This window comes from Cryptomeria japonica, chromosome 3 (assembly GCF_030272615.1).
Source record: "Cryptomeria japonica chromosome 3, Sugi_1.0, whole genome shotgun sequence".
Classification (NCBI taxonomy): domain Eukaryota; kingdom Viridiplantae; phylum Streptophyta; class Pinopsida; order Cupressales; family Cupressaceae; genus Cryptomeria; species Cryptomeria japonica.
The window spans coordinates 895,586,247-895,600,739 of record NC_081407.1 but is presented as its reverse complement, the minus strand read 5'-3'; the positions used below and the strand labels follow the sequence as shown (position 1 = coordinate 895,600,739).

At 37.2% G+C, this 14,493-nt stretch overlaps 1 protein-coding gene across 1 annotated transcript in view; it reads left to right on the top strand.

Annotated features, from left to right (window-relative positions):
- Positions 1-14,493, top strand: part of LOC131059717 (calcium/calmodulin-regulated receptor-like kinase 1) — a 154,122-nt gene that overhangs the window by 20,378 nt on the left and 119,251 nt on the right. Inside the window, exon 3 of the mRNA XM_057992740.2 lies at positions 12,609-12,762. Coding sequence (XP_057848723.1) covers positions 12,609-12,762 — 154 coding nt within the window. The remainder of the gene's footprint in view (positions 1-12,608; positions 12,763-14,493) is intronic.

Sequence of the window (14,493 nt, the reverse complement as noted above, 5' to 3'; positions counted from 1 at the left end):
GTGAATTCAATTTTTTTGGAGTCTTCCACTTTGCTTTTCTAGTTTCCTTTCCTTTCCCTTTCCTAGTAGCACCCACGTTGGCATACTCAACAACACCCTTATTAGCATGCTCATTCCTCATCTTTTCTGCATTCTCCAATCTTCTGCAGTGTCTCTGTTTGTTCTCAATGTTTTGTTTCCATCTTCTTTCTCACCTTTTGGCCTTGTCATGTTAACTTTCTTTGTCAATCCAATTTTATCTTTAATCTCTTTTGATCTCCTTTGGCCATGGGTGTATTTCATTTGGGATTGCATTACTCCTTTATCTTCTCCAATCGTAGTTATTACTAACTTCTTTCTATGGGTCACATCCTTTAAAGGATTCCTTTTGGAGATCCCTCCCCTTTCCATTCTCCATCAACTTGGTGCCTAACTCCCTCTCACGAGGCAGACACCAAGGAGACAATGCCTCAATGCATTAGAAAATTTTCATCGCTTTTAATTTTGTTGTCTGGTTGAAGGTTTAAATTCTGAATTTCTCCTTACTATCCTTTGCACAACCTAACTGGGGTTTTGACAACGGAACTAATGTTAGCAAGAAAATGGGGGAACACAGACTCGAGTTTTGAACCCCAAGTAATTTCTATATGTTGTATTTATAACCTAGACTCAATCATACTAAAGGAGACGGAAGTTGATTCGGACTATACATTAACTAGTTTAACATAATACAAAAAACAAAGTCCTTATATATATATATATATATATATATATATATATCATTGATCATTCATGTACATATATGCAGGTCTTTTGTCTTTCACTATATCCTTATATTTTCTTATACATGCATCATATACTTCTCCTATTTTCTTTTTTATATTTTTCATATATTTGCTATTGTGCATATCATACATTCTCTCCCTTTGTTACATTGTATCTTTGCCTATACAAGTATCTATCCAATGGGATGTGTCCCTTACTTACTACTACTAGTGTAGATGATGCCTCTTCAATTCGGAGCTCAACAAACTCCTTGTGGTGGATTGCGGTAAGAATTGCGTTGATTGTTTAGGCTTTGTCTTTACCTTGCCAACAATGATGATGATTTTCAAAGGCAATCATCATAAGTCCATAATAGTTGCTAGCTAAATATTGTGTGAGGATTTCGCATGATTATGCAATTTTTTACTCAATTTCCATTCCAATGAATCAAATATTATAGAAAACACTCTTGTACTCATTGGATATATTTTGTCTTTGAATTTTACAAAAATAAAAAAAGTGTTTTTAAAGAAATTTAAGCAATTTTTTAAGTTGCCGAGCTCTTGGCCCAGTCTTTGTTGAGTCGCAAATTTTGGGTCTACGAAGTTTTTGCTGAGTCTGAGTTTGCCAAGTATGCCTTGACTGCTTTCTTCCATGCTAGAGATTTTTCCTTATCTTGAGCCATGTCGGGGAATTAAAGAATTCTTGAACTTTTCTAGATGCTTATAAAGAATTGTGTCAGGGAGTTCAAGAATTTTTGAACTCTCCTACATACTTATCCTACTTAGGAAATTTGGAAGAAAAACACATGTAGAATTAGGATATTTTTGAGTTTTGGCAGCCTAAACACGAGGGGGACATGGGAATGGCAAGAGAGCATATTGAGGCAAAATTTGACAAGGGTAAGTGTCCATTAAATGTTTCTTAGATTGGTTGTCTACAATGGACAAATGGAGCAAGTGCACAAAGGTTAGCCAATTTTGCTTTTTTTGAGTCTTCTGAAACTAGGCTCCAAAATATTCATTAGTAACCCCTCGACCTTTATATGGTGACACCCCCTTGGCAAGGAAAGTATCTTTGTGTAGTAATATTTTGGGGACAAAACAAATTCTAGGAGGTGCAACTGTGTGGCCATCTTGTTCCAATGTTCAACAATGATTCATTGCACTCTTTTGAAAAATGCTTTTGTGGGGTCATTCTTTTGCGCTTCTATTATAGTCCTTATTTTTTCAATCACGGAGTCCATGGCATCATAAATTTAACTCAAACATGGTCAATCCATATCATCAAACCTAATTGATGCAGGGGCACTAGTGTGTAAGAGCAATCGTGCGTCATCCAAATTTTTTTTCTTTCACATTTGTTTTCTTTTGTAAGTTTTTAAATAAGGTTCCAATCATCATACTTGCACTATAGAAGATTGCTTTCACTGCAAAGGCATATTCTTGTTTCGGTTGCTATTTTAGCACATCATAAATTCCTAAGAAAAGATCTTCTGTGTGTCGCTGCAAATCATTGTAAATTGATATCAGAGATCTGCAATAATTGGTTTTACACACATTTAACACTAGTCCCCAAATCTAGACCTTGGTCAAATGCTGTGTCAAATCCTTAAGGAAGCCCAATTGAATTGTGCGACAAATATTAAACTTTTGGTCAACATTTGAATACATGTTCAAGATTATTGGTTTGAGGGAAATTCTTGATTAAAACCTCTTTGAATTTCTTTGCACATATCTCACTGCGTACTATATTCATCCCAAATGGGCCCTTCTACATGTTCCATGTGCATACAACATTGTATCACCTTGCTGGTCGGCAGACTTCATCTCAATTGCGTGAACTCTATTTAAATTTCTTTCATCATCATTGGATGTAGCTAGAAAATTTGAACAAATAATCATGTCGAAGATCTCAAATTCAAGCTTTGGCTCATAGAGTTCGATAGCATATTATGAAGAGCATTGTATTGCATATCAGCTAAGAATATTGTAATTTGCATATTGATTGTGCTTGTGATTCATTGAAGGTTGAGACATCATGTTGTAAGCCCATGTTGCTAGTTTCTGAATGTAATTTTGATTGTGAATCAAGAACACCTTAATCTTGTTAATTTGTTGTGTGTTTGAGCTCCATCATGACTATGTATGTTCGGCTGCATGCATTAATAATCCATGATTGGACCCTCCAGCCATGACTGCATTAGATGGTATTAGAGCATGGTTTTGAATCCTGAGGGAAGATCAATTGATGAAAGATATCTTCCAATATTTTATATTGAATAGAAGGTATCAAGAGAGTTCTATTTGTAAATAATTGCTGAATTTGAAGCAGTTTGTTAAAGAAGCTTGTAAACAAATTGCTGAATTTTAGGTAGTTTGCAATGGAGTTTGTAAATAGATTGTTGAACCTAAGGTAGTTTGCAGCAAATCTAAAAGATCAAGATGCCTCCACAAAGAGTGGGTAGAGGCCCAAGGTGTTGTCATTATTGTTGAAGGACAGAAGAAATGTTTGAGATGATGAGGAATGTGCAGGTTTGGTTGGATGTTGTAGAAGATAGAAGAAGAGTTCATAACCCTAGGTATGATGAAAGTGACGGTGATGAAATTGAAAGAGGAAGAAATGGGTTAGAGAATGCACCGGCTATTGAACAAGTTGTGAAAGTTCAAGAGGAAGATAGAAATTAGGTAAAGATGTTGAAAGCTGTTTAAAAAAACGATAAGATATCTAGAGACCCATAATTGATATTGCTAGTTACTTTGGTAGTTTGAATTTAGAGGAATTGATTGATTGGATAAATGATCTTGAGGAATATTTTGAGTCTAAGGAAATTATAGATCTTGTGAGGGTTAGATTTGTTAAGACTAAATTGAAAGGACATTTTGCAATATGTTGGAAAGAAGTATTATTGAAAAGAAACAGGAGAGGCAAGGAAAATATGAAGAGATGGGATAGGATGATTTGAAAGTTGAAAGGCAAGTTAATGCTTGTTGGTTACCTATTAAGATTGTTGAAAGATTGGGAAATTTGAGCCAAAAGGAGGATTGTAAAAGAATATATTGAGGAATTTTACAAGCTAGACATAGTGAGGCAGATCAGGAAAAGGTAGCAATATACATTGATGGTTTGAGAGGAGCTATCCTAGAGAAATTGAACATTGTAAGGTTGCAAACAGTTGAAGAGGCGTGCGAATTTGAATTGAAAGTAGAAAAAAAGTTGAATAAAATATTTGAGATTAGGCATAATAGATAGATAGGAAGAGGAGGAAGATTCTAGAGAGGAAGACATTAAAGTGATGGTAGAAGACCTGATGATTAAGATGTTGAAGCAAGAGGAAATAGCAGCTCATACCTCAGTGAGAGAAAAAATGAATATTAGAGAGGTAGAGGAAGATATGGTACAGTTAGAGGAACTTCTTTTAGATGTGGAGCAAAAGGAAATAAAGCATTTGAATGTTTTTTTGCAAAGTCAAGGAAGTGATAGAAAAAGACACGAAGTTAGTGCAAGATTTGCACATGCTAATTAAGAATCAAGTTGTCCTTCACTTTCAGTTTGCTGTTTTAGTTTTGCAAGATGGTTACAGGTTTGAAAGTAGAGGACAGACTTGAAGGTGCCCTCAATTTTACATTATGGAAGGTCCGTGTCCTCCTTGCTCTTGAAGAATTAGAGCTGTTACAGTTTGTGGAAGACAAGGATTTGACTGAGCCTTCGGATCCGAATGAGCTAAAGCAATTCAAGATGCTCTCAAGGCAAAGAAGTTCCTTATTGATTCCGTGAAGGATCATCTTGTTCCAGTTATCTCCAAATTGAAGACAGCCCGAGAGATGTTTAAACATCTAGAAGGGATGTATGAGATCAACAACATCAGCCGGGCACTTACATTGAGGCAGCAACTTCTTCAAGTCAAAATGAGCAAAGGAGATTCAGTCATGTCCTTCATGAAAATTTCAGAATTGAAGGACCAACTCAGCACCATTGGAAGCGAAGTTGTGGACAAACATATTGTCATGATTGCTTTGAATGGTCTTCTTGACTCTTGGGATCCATTCATTCAAAGCATAAGTGGAAGAGCTGAATTTCCTTCCTTCGATCGCCTCCGATCAGATTGCATTCAAGAGGAGTCACACCTTGCTGCCAGAGGAATGCATAAAGGCACTCATGGAGGAGATCAACATGTGCTTGTATCTCAACATGTTAAAAGAAAGGGAGGCCATCGGAAGAAGAACAACTTCAAAAGAGATAGAGACTTCAAACCTTCTGCTTACGATTCAAGGAAGAAGCCAAGGGATATTTCACGTGTCCGTTGCTTCAGATGTGACAAGTTTGGACATTATGCTAAAGAATGTCAGAATCCGCCTAAGCAAGGAGAGGCCAACCTGAATGAAGTTGCAAATTCAGAGGATAATGAAGGCTACCTCTTCATTTCTGCCTTGTCCAGCAATGTGCCAATCGATAGCAACACTTGGTTGATAGACAGTGGTGCATCTAGACACATCACGGGATATCGAGAGCATCTCTCTGAATTGATGGAGAAAGAGTCCAACCTTCATGTGGTATTGGTGATGATGCTTAGTATTCGGTAAGAGGTTTTGGTAACACTTCTTTAAATTTAGAATTTGGCATGCCCTTGCATCTTAGTGATATTTTATTTGTTCTTGGAATGAAGAGGAATTTAATTTCTATTTCTGCCCTAGAAGATAAAGGTTATCGAATAGCATTTTCTCAGGTTAAAGTACTTGCATGGCCTAAGAAATCTAGTATTAAATCTGCTCGTTTTATTGGAAATAGATATGATAGTTTGTATAAGCTTTCTGCTAACCCCATTCGAGCACTCATTCATGAAGCTTCTGAATCTAGCGAGCTATGGCATAGAAGGCTCGACCATCTTCACTATCAGGCACTTCCTTCACTTGAAAAGATGGTTAAAGGTATGCCTAAACTTAGTCAATTTCATGATGATACTTGCAAAGGTTGTGCATTAGATAAGAACACTAAAAGTCCATTTCATAAAAGTGAAAGTAGAGCTAAGGAAAAATTAGCACTTGTTCATTCTGATTTATGTGGACCCATGTTTGTTCCTTCACCTAGCGGATTTCTATACTATGTTACATTTATAGATGATTTTTCTAGAAAGACTTGGATTTACTTTCTAAAATCTAAAGAATCTGATGAAGTGCTAAGTAGGTTTAAAGAATTTAAAGCCTTAGCTGAAAACATGTCTAGTAAAAGGATTAAAGTGTTAAGATCTGACAATGGAGGTGAATACACCTCAAGTGGCTTCAATGACTTTTGTGTAGAGACAGGAATTAAGAGCGAGTTCTGCGTCCCCTACAATCCTAACCAAAATGGTGTAGCTGAACGAAAGAATAGAGCCATTGTTGAAGCAGCCAAAGCTATGATTCATGATCAGTACCTGCCGACCTTCTTATGGGCTGAAGCATCCAAGATTGCAGTGTACATTCAGAATAGATGCCTTCACCATGTCTTGAAGAATATAACTCCCGAGGAAGCTTTCACTAGAGTCAAACCAGATATCAGCCACCTAAGGATCTTTGGAAGTCCTGTCTATGTTCATGTACCAAAGGAAAAGAGGACTAAGCTAGAGCCTTCTGGGAAGAAGGGTATTTTTGTTGGATAAAGTGAATCTTCCAAGGCATTTCACATCTACATTCGCTGTCAAAGGTATATTGAGGTAAGTAGGGATGTCACCTTTGAAGAAAATATTGCTTTCAAGAAATCTAAAGGTTCTCTTATTGATAATGATAAAGAAGTTAATGATAATCAAAATATGGATATTGATACTAACCCTGAGATTCAGAGGGAGTCTATTGTTTGCCCTCTCGGGTAAACGGTTAAATGCAGAACGTAAATGCATAGAACATAATGGAAATATATTAAATAACCAACCTCTATATTAATTCCACAGTCCATGTACAATAAGTGCTTATAACATTACATCTGACACGACTAACATGATGATACTTCGAAGAAAAGGTACACCATATATAATACCCGAAGGGGTGCGACACAACCGTCGCGACTCCAACTACCTCCAACTACCTACCCGTAGGCTAACTAACTGACTGCCGTAACTCATTATTACCGACGACAACATAAACATAATATAACAACATAACATAATGATTATTCCCGGCAACATCATCCCCCCCAAGAAAAGAAGTCGACTCCGACGACTTAATACAAAATAGAGATGAATGGCAGAAACTACTGGCGCCAGTCGGGCCAGGATCTTATACACTTCCTGTGTCCTCGCCTGAAAACCCTTTTCTGCTACCATCCGATGCTCAAGTGCGGATTTCACCAATATTGCTTCCTTTGCCATCACAGTCCTCCTGTGCCTAACCCAAACTTGTCTGCAAAACACGTTTTTCAGTCTCAGCTTCCACCAACTGCTACTCAATTGATACTGTCTCCCTAGCCAATTTGTCCTCGATAGCCACCCGTGCTGCTCTCCCGACATCCAACTCCTAGGTACGCTGAACTAAGTCTCACGCGACTATTGCCTCCAACCTGGTGGTCAGCTCCTCTCGAGCCCTCTGTGCATCCACCAAGGCAACCTCACGTCCAGCCGAGACATACTCCGAGTTCCTCAAAGCGTACCTATCCTGCCTGGAGGTGGCCACAATCTGCTGGCACAAATGCTAGGAGACACCTCAAATCCTCCACCACACTCCCCAAAGGCTAAAAACTGAACTGAATAACTCCCTGGTGTCATACAACTGCGCGGACCTGCAATGCCTTCCCTCGAACTCTGTTTGTTCGCAACCTCCAAATCCGTGGTGAGTATTCTCGCCTGCCACGCGGGTGACCCGGGTTCGTTCCCCGGCAACGGCGCCAAATGTTTGCCCTCTCGGGTAAACGGTTAAATGCAGAACGTAAATGCACAGAACATAATGGAAATATATTAAATAACCAGCCTCTATATTAATTCCACAGTCCATGTACAATAAGTGCTTATAACATTACATCTGACACGACTAACATGATGATACTTCGAAGAAAAGGTACACCATATATAATACCCGAAGGGGTGCGACACAACCGTCGCGACTCCAACTACCTACTCGTCGGCTAATTAACTGACTGCCGTAACTCATTATTACCGACAACAATATAAACATAATATAACAACATAACATAATGATTATTCCTGGCAACATCTATTCAACCTCCCGAACCTATTGAGCATGATGATTCTCCTAAGCCTCTGGTTCCAACTGATGGACCTAGAGATATTGTAGTTAGCAAGAAAATGCCACTTTGGGTTAGGAGCACAATTCAAGATGTAGAAAAGTTTGCAGCTCCTAGTGGCACTTTCAAAGAAAGTAAGAGACCTCATAAGCTCTCCAACTATGTTGCAATGATGTGCAACATCATTGAGGCTGAACTATCCATCATAGAAGAAGCTATGAACCAACAAGCATGAAAATTAGCTATGGACGAAGAGTATCAATCCATCATCAAGAATGATGTCTGGGATATTGTGCCTAGACCTAAAGGTAAGTCTGTTGTTTCTTCCAAATGGTTGTTTAAAATTAAACATGCTGCTGATGGTAGTATAGAGAAATATAAAGCTAGATTTGTAGCTCGTGGGTTTTCTCAAAAGGAGGGCATAGACTATCAAGAAACATTTGCTCTTGTTGCTAGATATACTTCCATTAGAACTATTATAGCTATTGCTGCAGCCAAAGGTTGGAAGTTCCATCAGATGGCTGTAAAGACTGCTTTCCTTAATGGTGTTCTTGAGGAAGAAGTCTATATTGAACAACCTGAAGGTTATAAGATTCATAATAGAGAAACTCATGTGTGCAGATTGAAGAAAGCTTTCTACGGCCTCAAGCAAGCTCCTCGAGCTTGGTATGAAAGAATTGATAAGTACTTGGTTAGTTTAAGGTTTTGTAAGATGATGCTCATCCTAACATTTACTTTAAAGTATTTAATGGTGAAATGCTAATTCTGGTTTTATATGTGGATGATTTATTCCTAACTGGTGAAGATAGTCTCATCATTAGGTGTAAGAAAGAACTAGCTACTGAATTTGAAATGAAGGATCTAGGTCTAATGCATTACTTTCTAGGGTTAGAAGTGTGGCAAAGACCTAATGAAATTATTCGAAGTCAAGGAAAATATACTATTGATATATTGAAAAGATTTGGTATGATGGATTGTAAATCTATGTCTACTCCTATGGAAACTAACTTGAAGAAGTTGAGTATTTCTGCAACTAATTTTGATTTTGCAGATCCTTCGGAGTACAAGCAGTTGATTGGATCCTTGATGTATCTAGTTAACACTAGACCAGATATTTGCTATGCAGTAAGTGCACTTAGCCAATTCATGAACCAGCCAAAGCATGTTCACTTGGTGATAGCCAAGCACATCTTGAGATACTTGCGTGGAACAACTGGCTATGGGTTGAAGTATCCAATCAACACAGTGATCAATTTGGAAGGCTACTTTGACTCTGATTGGGCTGGAAGTGTTATTGATAGGAAAAACACTTCAGGAATTTGTTTCAGCTTGGGTTCCGCTATGATCTCTTGGGCCAGTAGGAAACAATCCTCAGTTGCATTGACTACTACAAAAGTTGAATACATTGCTTCAAGTGTGGCAACTAGAGAAGCAGTTTGGCTTCGCAAGCTTCTTGCTGGGTTGTTTGGACAAGCTTGGGAATCCACTGTTATTTATTGTGATAATCAGAGTTGTATTAAAATGTCTAATAATCCCGTGTTTCATGACAGGTCAAAACACGTGGAAACTCATTATCACTATGTTCATGATATGGCACAAAGTGGTGCCATCCAGCTGAAATATATCAACACTGATGAACAGGTTTTAGATGTTCTCACCAAGCCTCTAGCTAGAGTGAAGTTTGAGTACTTCAGAGAGAAGCTTGGAATTGTGGAGAACACATCATTGATTGAGAGGAAGTCTCAATCTTAGTGATGCAATTTAGTTTGCATCCTCCACCCTCTGCAGGCAATGCAAGGTGGAGTCACCCTTTGCGGGCAATGCAAGGTGGAGTCACCCTTTGTGAGAAATGCAAGGTGACATTGTATCCTTCTCTGGGAGAAGGTTGAGGTGTAAGACCTCTTCCACCCTCTGCGGGCAATACAAGGTGGTTCCATCCTCTGCAGGCAATGCAAGATGGACAACATGAAATGAGTTCGTGATATTTATATGTTTTATTGCAGGTATACTCTATGGAGCTTATACATTCATCTTTGTGAGCAATGCAAGATGGTGGTCATGAATGGATCATGACAAGTGGCAGATATCCTCCCTAGCTAAGAGGGAGTGTTGAAAATAGTAGCTAGCTCGGATACCTGACTATTGCATTTTAATGTTGTCAATGACAATTAAAATCCATATGTATTATCTCTCATGTAATTCAAACTATTTAGGGCTGGGCCCAAACACATGTAACGTGAAGGCAAATGATGTAACTTATAAAATGGCAATGTAATATAAATAAATTAATATGCAAGCCGACTTGGGTGATTGGCGCCAAAGGATGGATATAAAACAAACATCAAATGAAGTCATTATTCATCATCTTATGCGAATGTAATCTTCTCTGCAAAACAATGATCTCTCCTTCACTTGTGCGAAATTGATCAAGTCAATTGTGCGAATTTATTAAGGCTAATAGTGGAGCGAATTTGTCAAGATCATCATGTAAATTTGATGAAGACTCTTCTTGTGCAAATCTGGTCTTCCTTGAAGAGAATCATAAAGATATCCATGCGAATCTGAGAGGACTCTCATGCATAGGCTGGAACATGTGAATTGGCCTATATTGTATGAGAATTCATTGTTGATCTTCCTTTAGCCACCTGCTGTTGATAAGGGCTGCAATCTACATTGTTATGTAAAGAAAGACTCTGATTTGCTACCTCGCTGATTGGACAACAATCTGAGATAAGTTCACATTTGAGATAATACATATTGAATTTTGAGGCTGGGTTTTTCACCTCCAAGGGGAGGTTTTCCCAGGGTATTGGTGTGTTTTTGTCTTGTGTTTTCATTGCAGTTACTGTTTATCTACAATCTATTATAATCTGATTGTTAAAATTAAAGGAGCACACACTTGGCCCAGTTCAAACAAGTAGTCTGAAATCTTGTCATAACTCTGACATTTCAAAAATATTATTAACCAAAAATAAAACATCTTAAATATCATCATGTTAAATATCACAACATCAATTTAACCATTGTAAGTCATCATTTCATTGTACTGAACACAAATACCATCTAGGGCATCATCACTCAGTTATAACATAAACATGTAGGGCATGATTAGCATCGCGTAAATATTGCATAAAACAACTAGGGCACAAACATCTTGGCGTAAAGTTGCATTAAAAACGACTAGGGCATAATTGGGATGTAACAAAATGTGCAGAGAAATTAGAAAGAACATAGTTGCAATCTAAATATGTGAGCATTGATAAGAAGAATCCCTGTGAAGTATGACGAATTTAAAATTAATAAGTATGAAAAAAATTACTAAAATAAGAATCTCCTGCCAATTTGCTGTAAGTCTGTTGCTATATTTGAAAAATGTGGCAATTAAATGTCGTCAAATGATGGTGTCACATTTTGGTAGTAGGATGGCTCATTTTGGTGATTAATTTTCTTTGTGTAATCTCACCTTTTTGATAGCTCCTTTTACATCTTGTTAACCTTTCAATTGTTTTTTAAGTGCTTCATGTCTATTGCGATGCTGTTTGAGCATTGGATTCAAGTATTCTTCCATCATCCTGAAGATAAAGTTAATCCCTACATGAGTTTTGTTGTATTTTCTATGATTTAATAAAAACTATTATCAAGTGTTTGTTAGTAACAAATGGGATTTTAGCAGCTATTGTGCTATTTATTAGTTTTTAATGAATGGTGTTAGTACAAGAGGACTAGTCGTTGCACACCTTGCAAAGTTCTAGTTCTAGGAGTAATCATTTAATATGTGAAATATTGCAAACAATTTGCTCACATTGAAAAGGGTGCCCCACTTGGATGGAATCTTGAGATTCCACTGTCGGTATTCTCTGCCATATGTCATTTATCTTATGATGATTGAAAAAATCATTAAATAGGGGGTTACTAGGTAGACTATGACTAACATTTTTGACTAGCTAAATATAGCTGTGTGTAAGTGTAATTATTACCTCATTTGGGAATGCTTGGGAGTCACACTTGGACCCTTTGATCACAGGGGTAAAACTAATCAACCAGGGAGCTACCTTGTATATTGGGAGGAGTTACACTTGGAGGGGGATCATGGGTTGAAAATGGACCACCTTGAATCAATTTGGCTCATGGTTTGGTCTCCTTGTCCCATATATTGAGGGCTTGGGATGGAGATGGTATGGCCAATTTTATACAGGGATATTTTGTGAAAATTCTTCCAGCAATAGAGTGTAGATCTCTGGTGAAACACAAATACTTTGCTATTGTAGTGTAATACGTGTTGCTGAAAAATACAGTGTGTGCGTGTTTTTGAGGCTGGGTTTTTCTTTTATTATGGTTTCCTGAGGGCATTTTTTGTGTTGTGTTCCTCTCCTCCTTTTCTTTATTGTTCCCTATCTAGTGCTATGACTTTGTTGAAATTGTTCTCGATTTTTCACTTGCATCGCTCTCCTTAATGGATTAACTAGGAACTTCTGATACTTTTCTTTCAAATAGTAATATTTAGTTTCAAAAAGTAGAATAAGTTATAACTTATAGGTAGATTAGTTGTGCGGAAATAGAACTTTGCATAATAATAAGAAACTTTCTTGTTATGTTATTGTTATAAAGTTTGTGCCTTATGTTGCTTTGTGATTATGGGTGAACAATATCAGGGATCTTCAGAAGGCAACACATAATTTTACAACATTACTGGGACAAGGTGCATTTGGGCCAGTATACAAAGCTATGATGCCTACAGGTGAAACGGTAGCTGTTAAAGTGTTGGCAACAAATTCCAAGCAAGGGGAAAAGGAGTTCCAGACAGAGGTAATTGCTTATCAATTGAACGATTCAGGTTAAAGCTCAAGAGATATTCTCATTTCGTTACATAATCTTATATGTTACATGCACACACAATCAAAGAGAAATTATATTGCTTATGAACAACCAAAATGGTCAATATGAATCAAAATTACAGCCAATAGTGATACATATTGTTAGCATTTTAATTTGTCTTATGCAAAAAAACACAAAATGGAACAGTTTTTGAGGTAAAACTTCTCTTCTAATTCTGATTGGAAGCTCCCTGAGATCCAAACTAACCTGAACTTAAGCTGAGCTGATCCTATACTAAAAACTAAAGACAAAACATATAGATATGTACACTTTACAATATTCTTTGAGAGGGTTTACATTAAGGAAACAGCTACATATCTATCTTTTGCTTTGGATAGAAGCACCATATTGTTGACTACTGTGCCTTGCAAACAAGCGTTCTAGATATTGAAAGATGAAAGGACTAATGTAAACACTTAAATTGCACCTTGTAGCTAGCTAAACAAAGACCAATAATTTAGTGTAAACAAGATTTTGAAATCAATAACAACTGTATAAATGTAATGTCCCCTACTAGGAGGCTGCAAATTTCTGTAACTTTATAATAGTTCTGATCTGATCTGATCGATGATCATCTCACTGGATGCTTTTGATTCCTTTCCTATCTCTCAATGTGAGGGAGAGGTCACATCTCTTCATTATGGATGCCCTTTGGTACGAGACGCACCCTTTCACCATTTAGCACCCTTTGAAAGAGTGCAACTCTTCATTACTTCTGCCCTTTGAAAGGGACACAACCTTTCACAATCAGATCTGCACTTCTTATTTAAATCAGATCTGCACTTCTGATTCCCAAATAATCCCCCCTTTCAAATAAAATTCTGATCTGATCTGATCGATGGTCATCTCACTGGATGCTTTTGATTCCTTTCCTATCTCTCAATGTGAGGGAGAGGTCACACCTCTTCATTATGGATGCCCTATGGCACGAGACACACCCTTTCACCATTAGCACCCTTTGAAAGAGTGCAACTCTTCATTACTTCTACCCTTTGAAAGGGACACAACCTTTCACAATCAGATCTGCACTTCTGATTCCCAAATAATCCCCCCTTTCAAATAAAGTTCTCTTCTCCCTTTTATATCTCATGTTTGAGGGAGTCACAACTTTTCATCTTATGTCTTTTGGCCATTCATTAAACCTTACTAAATTTTAGTTATGGTTATGTTTAATTTTATTCTTTTATATTTATAATTTTATTATTATTGTTTATTATTAAATCGTAATTTGAAAAGGAGACATTACACTTGTAATGTCCCCTTTTGGGAGGACACAAAATCTTGCTCACTATACTTGTAGAATTATTGCAGGTTATGTATTTTCAGTCTGCTGTGCTAATTTGGACAAATTCAATTCAATGTTGTTTTCCTCTTTGAAAGTTGAACGCTGCTCTCTTGGATAAGTGCTATTGCTAAATGGTTCGATCTGTATTTGATTGCTGAAGGTTCTTTGCTCTCTTAGGAGAATTGAAGTTAATTGTATTGATTTCCTCCATTGATTGATAAGTCCCTTTCAATGCTTGGAATGAATTCTCCTGTAATGTCCCTACTATTTAGAGATCATTAACCTGCAAAACAGATTGTTAGAACATAACAAACATATATATATATCTAAATTGCAATCTAACTTCAATGCTTAATTAACATAGTCATAATTTTCAT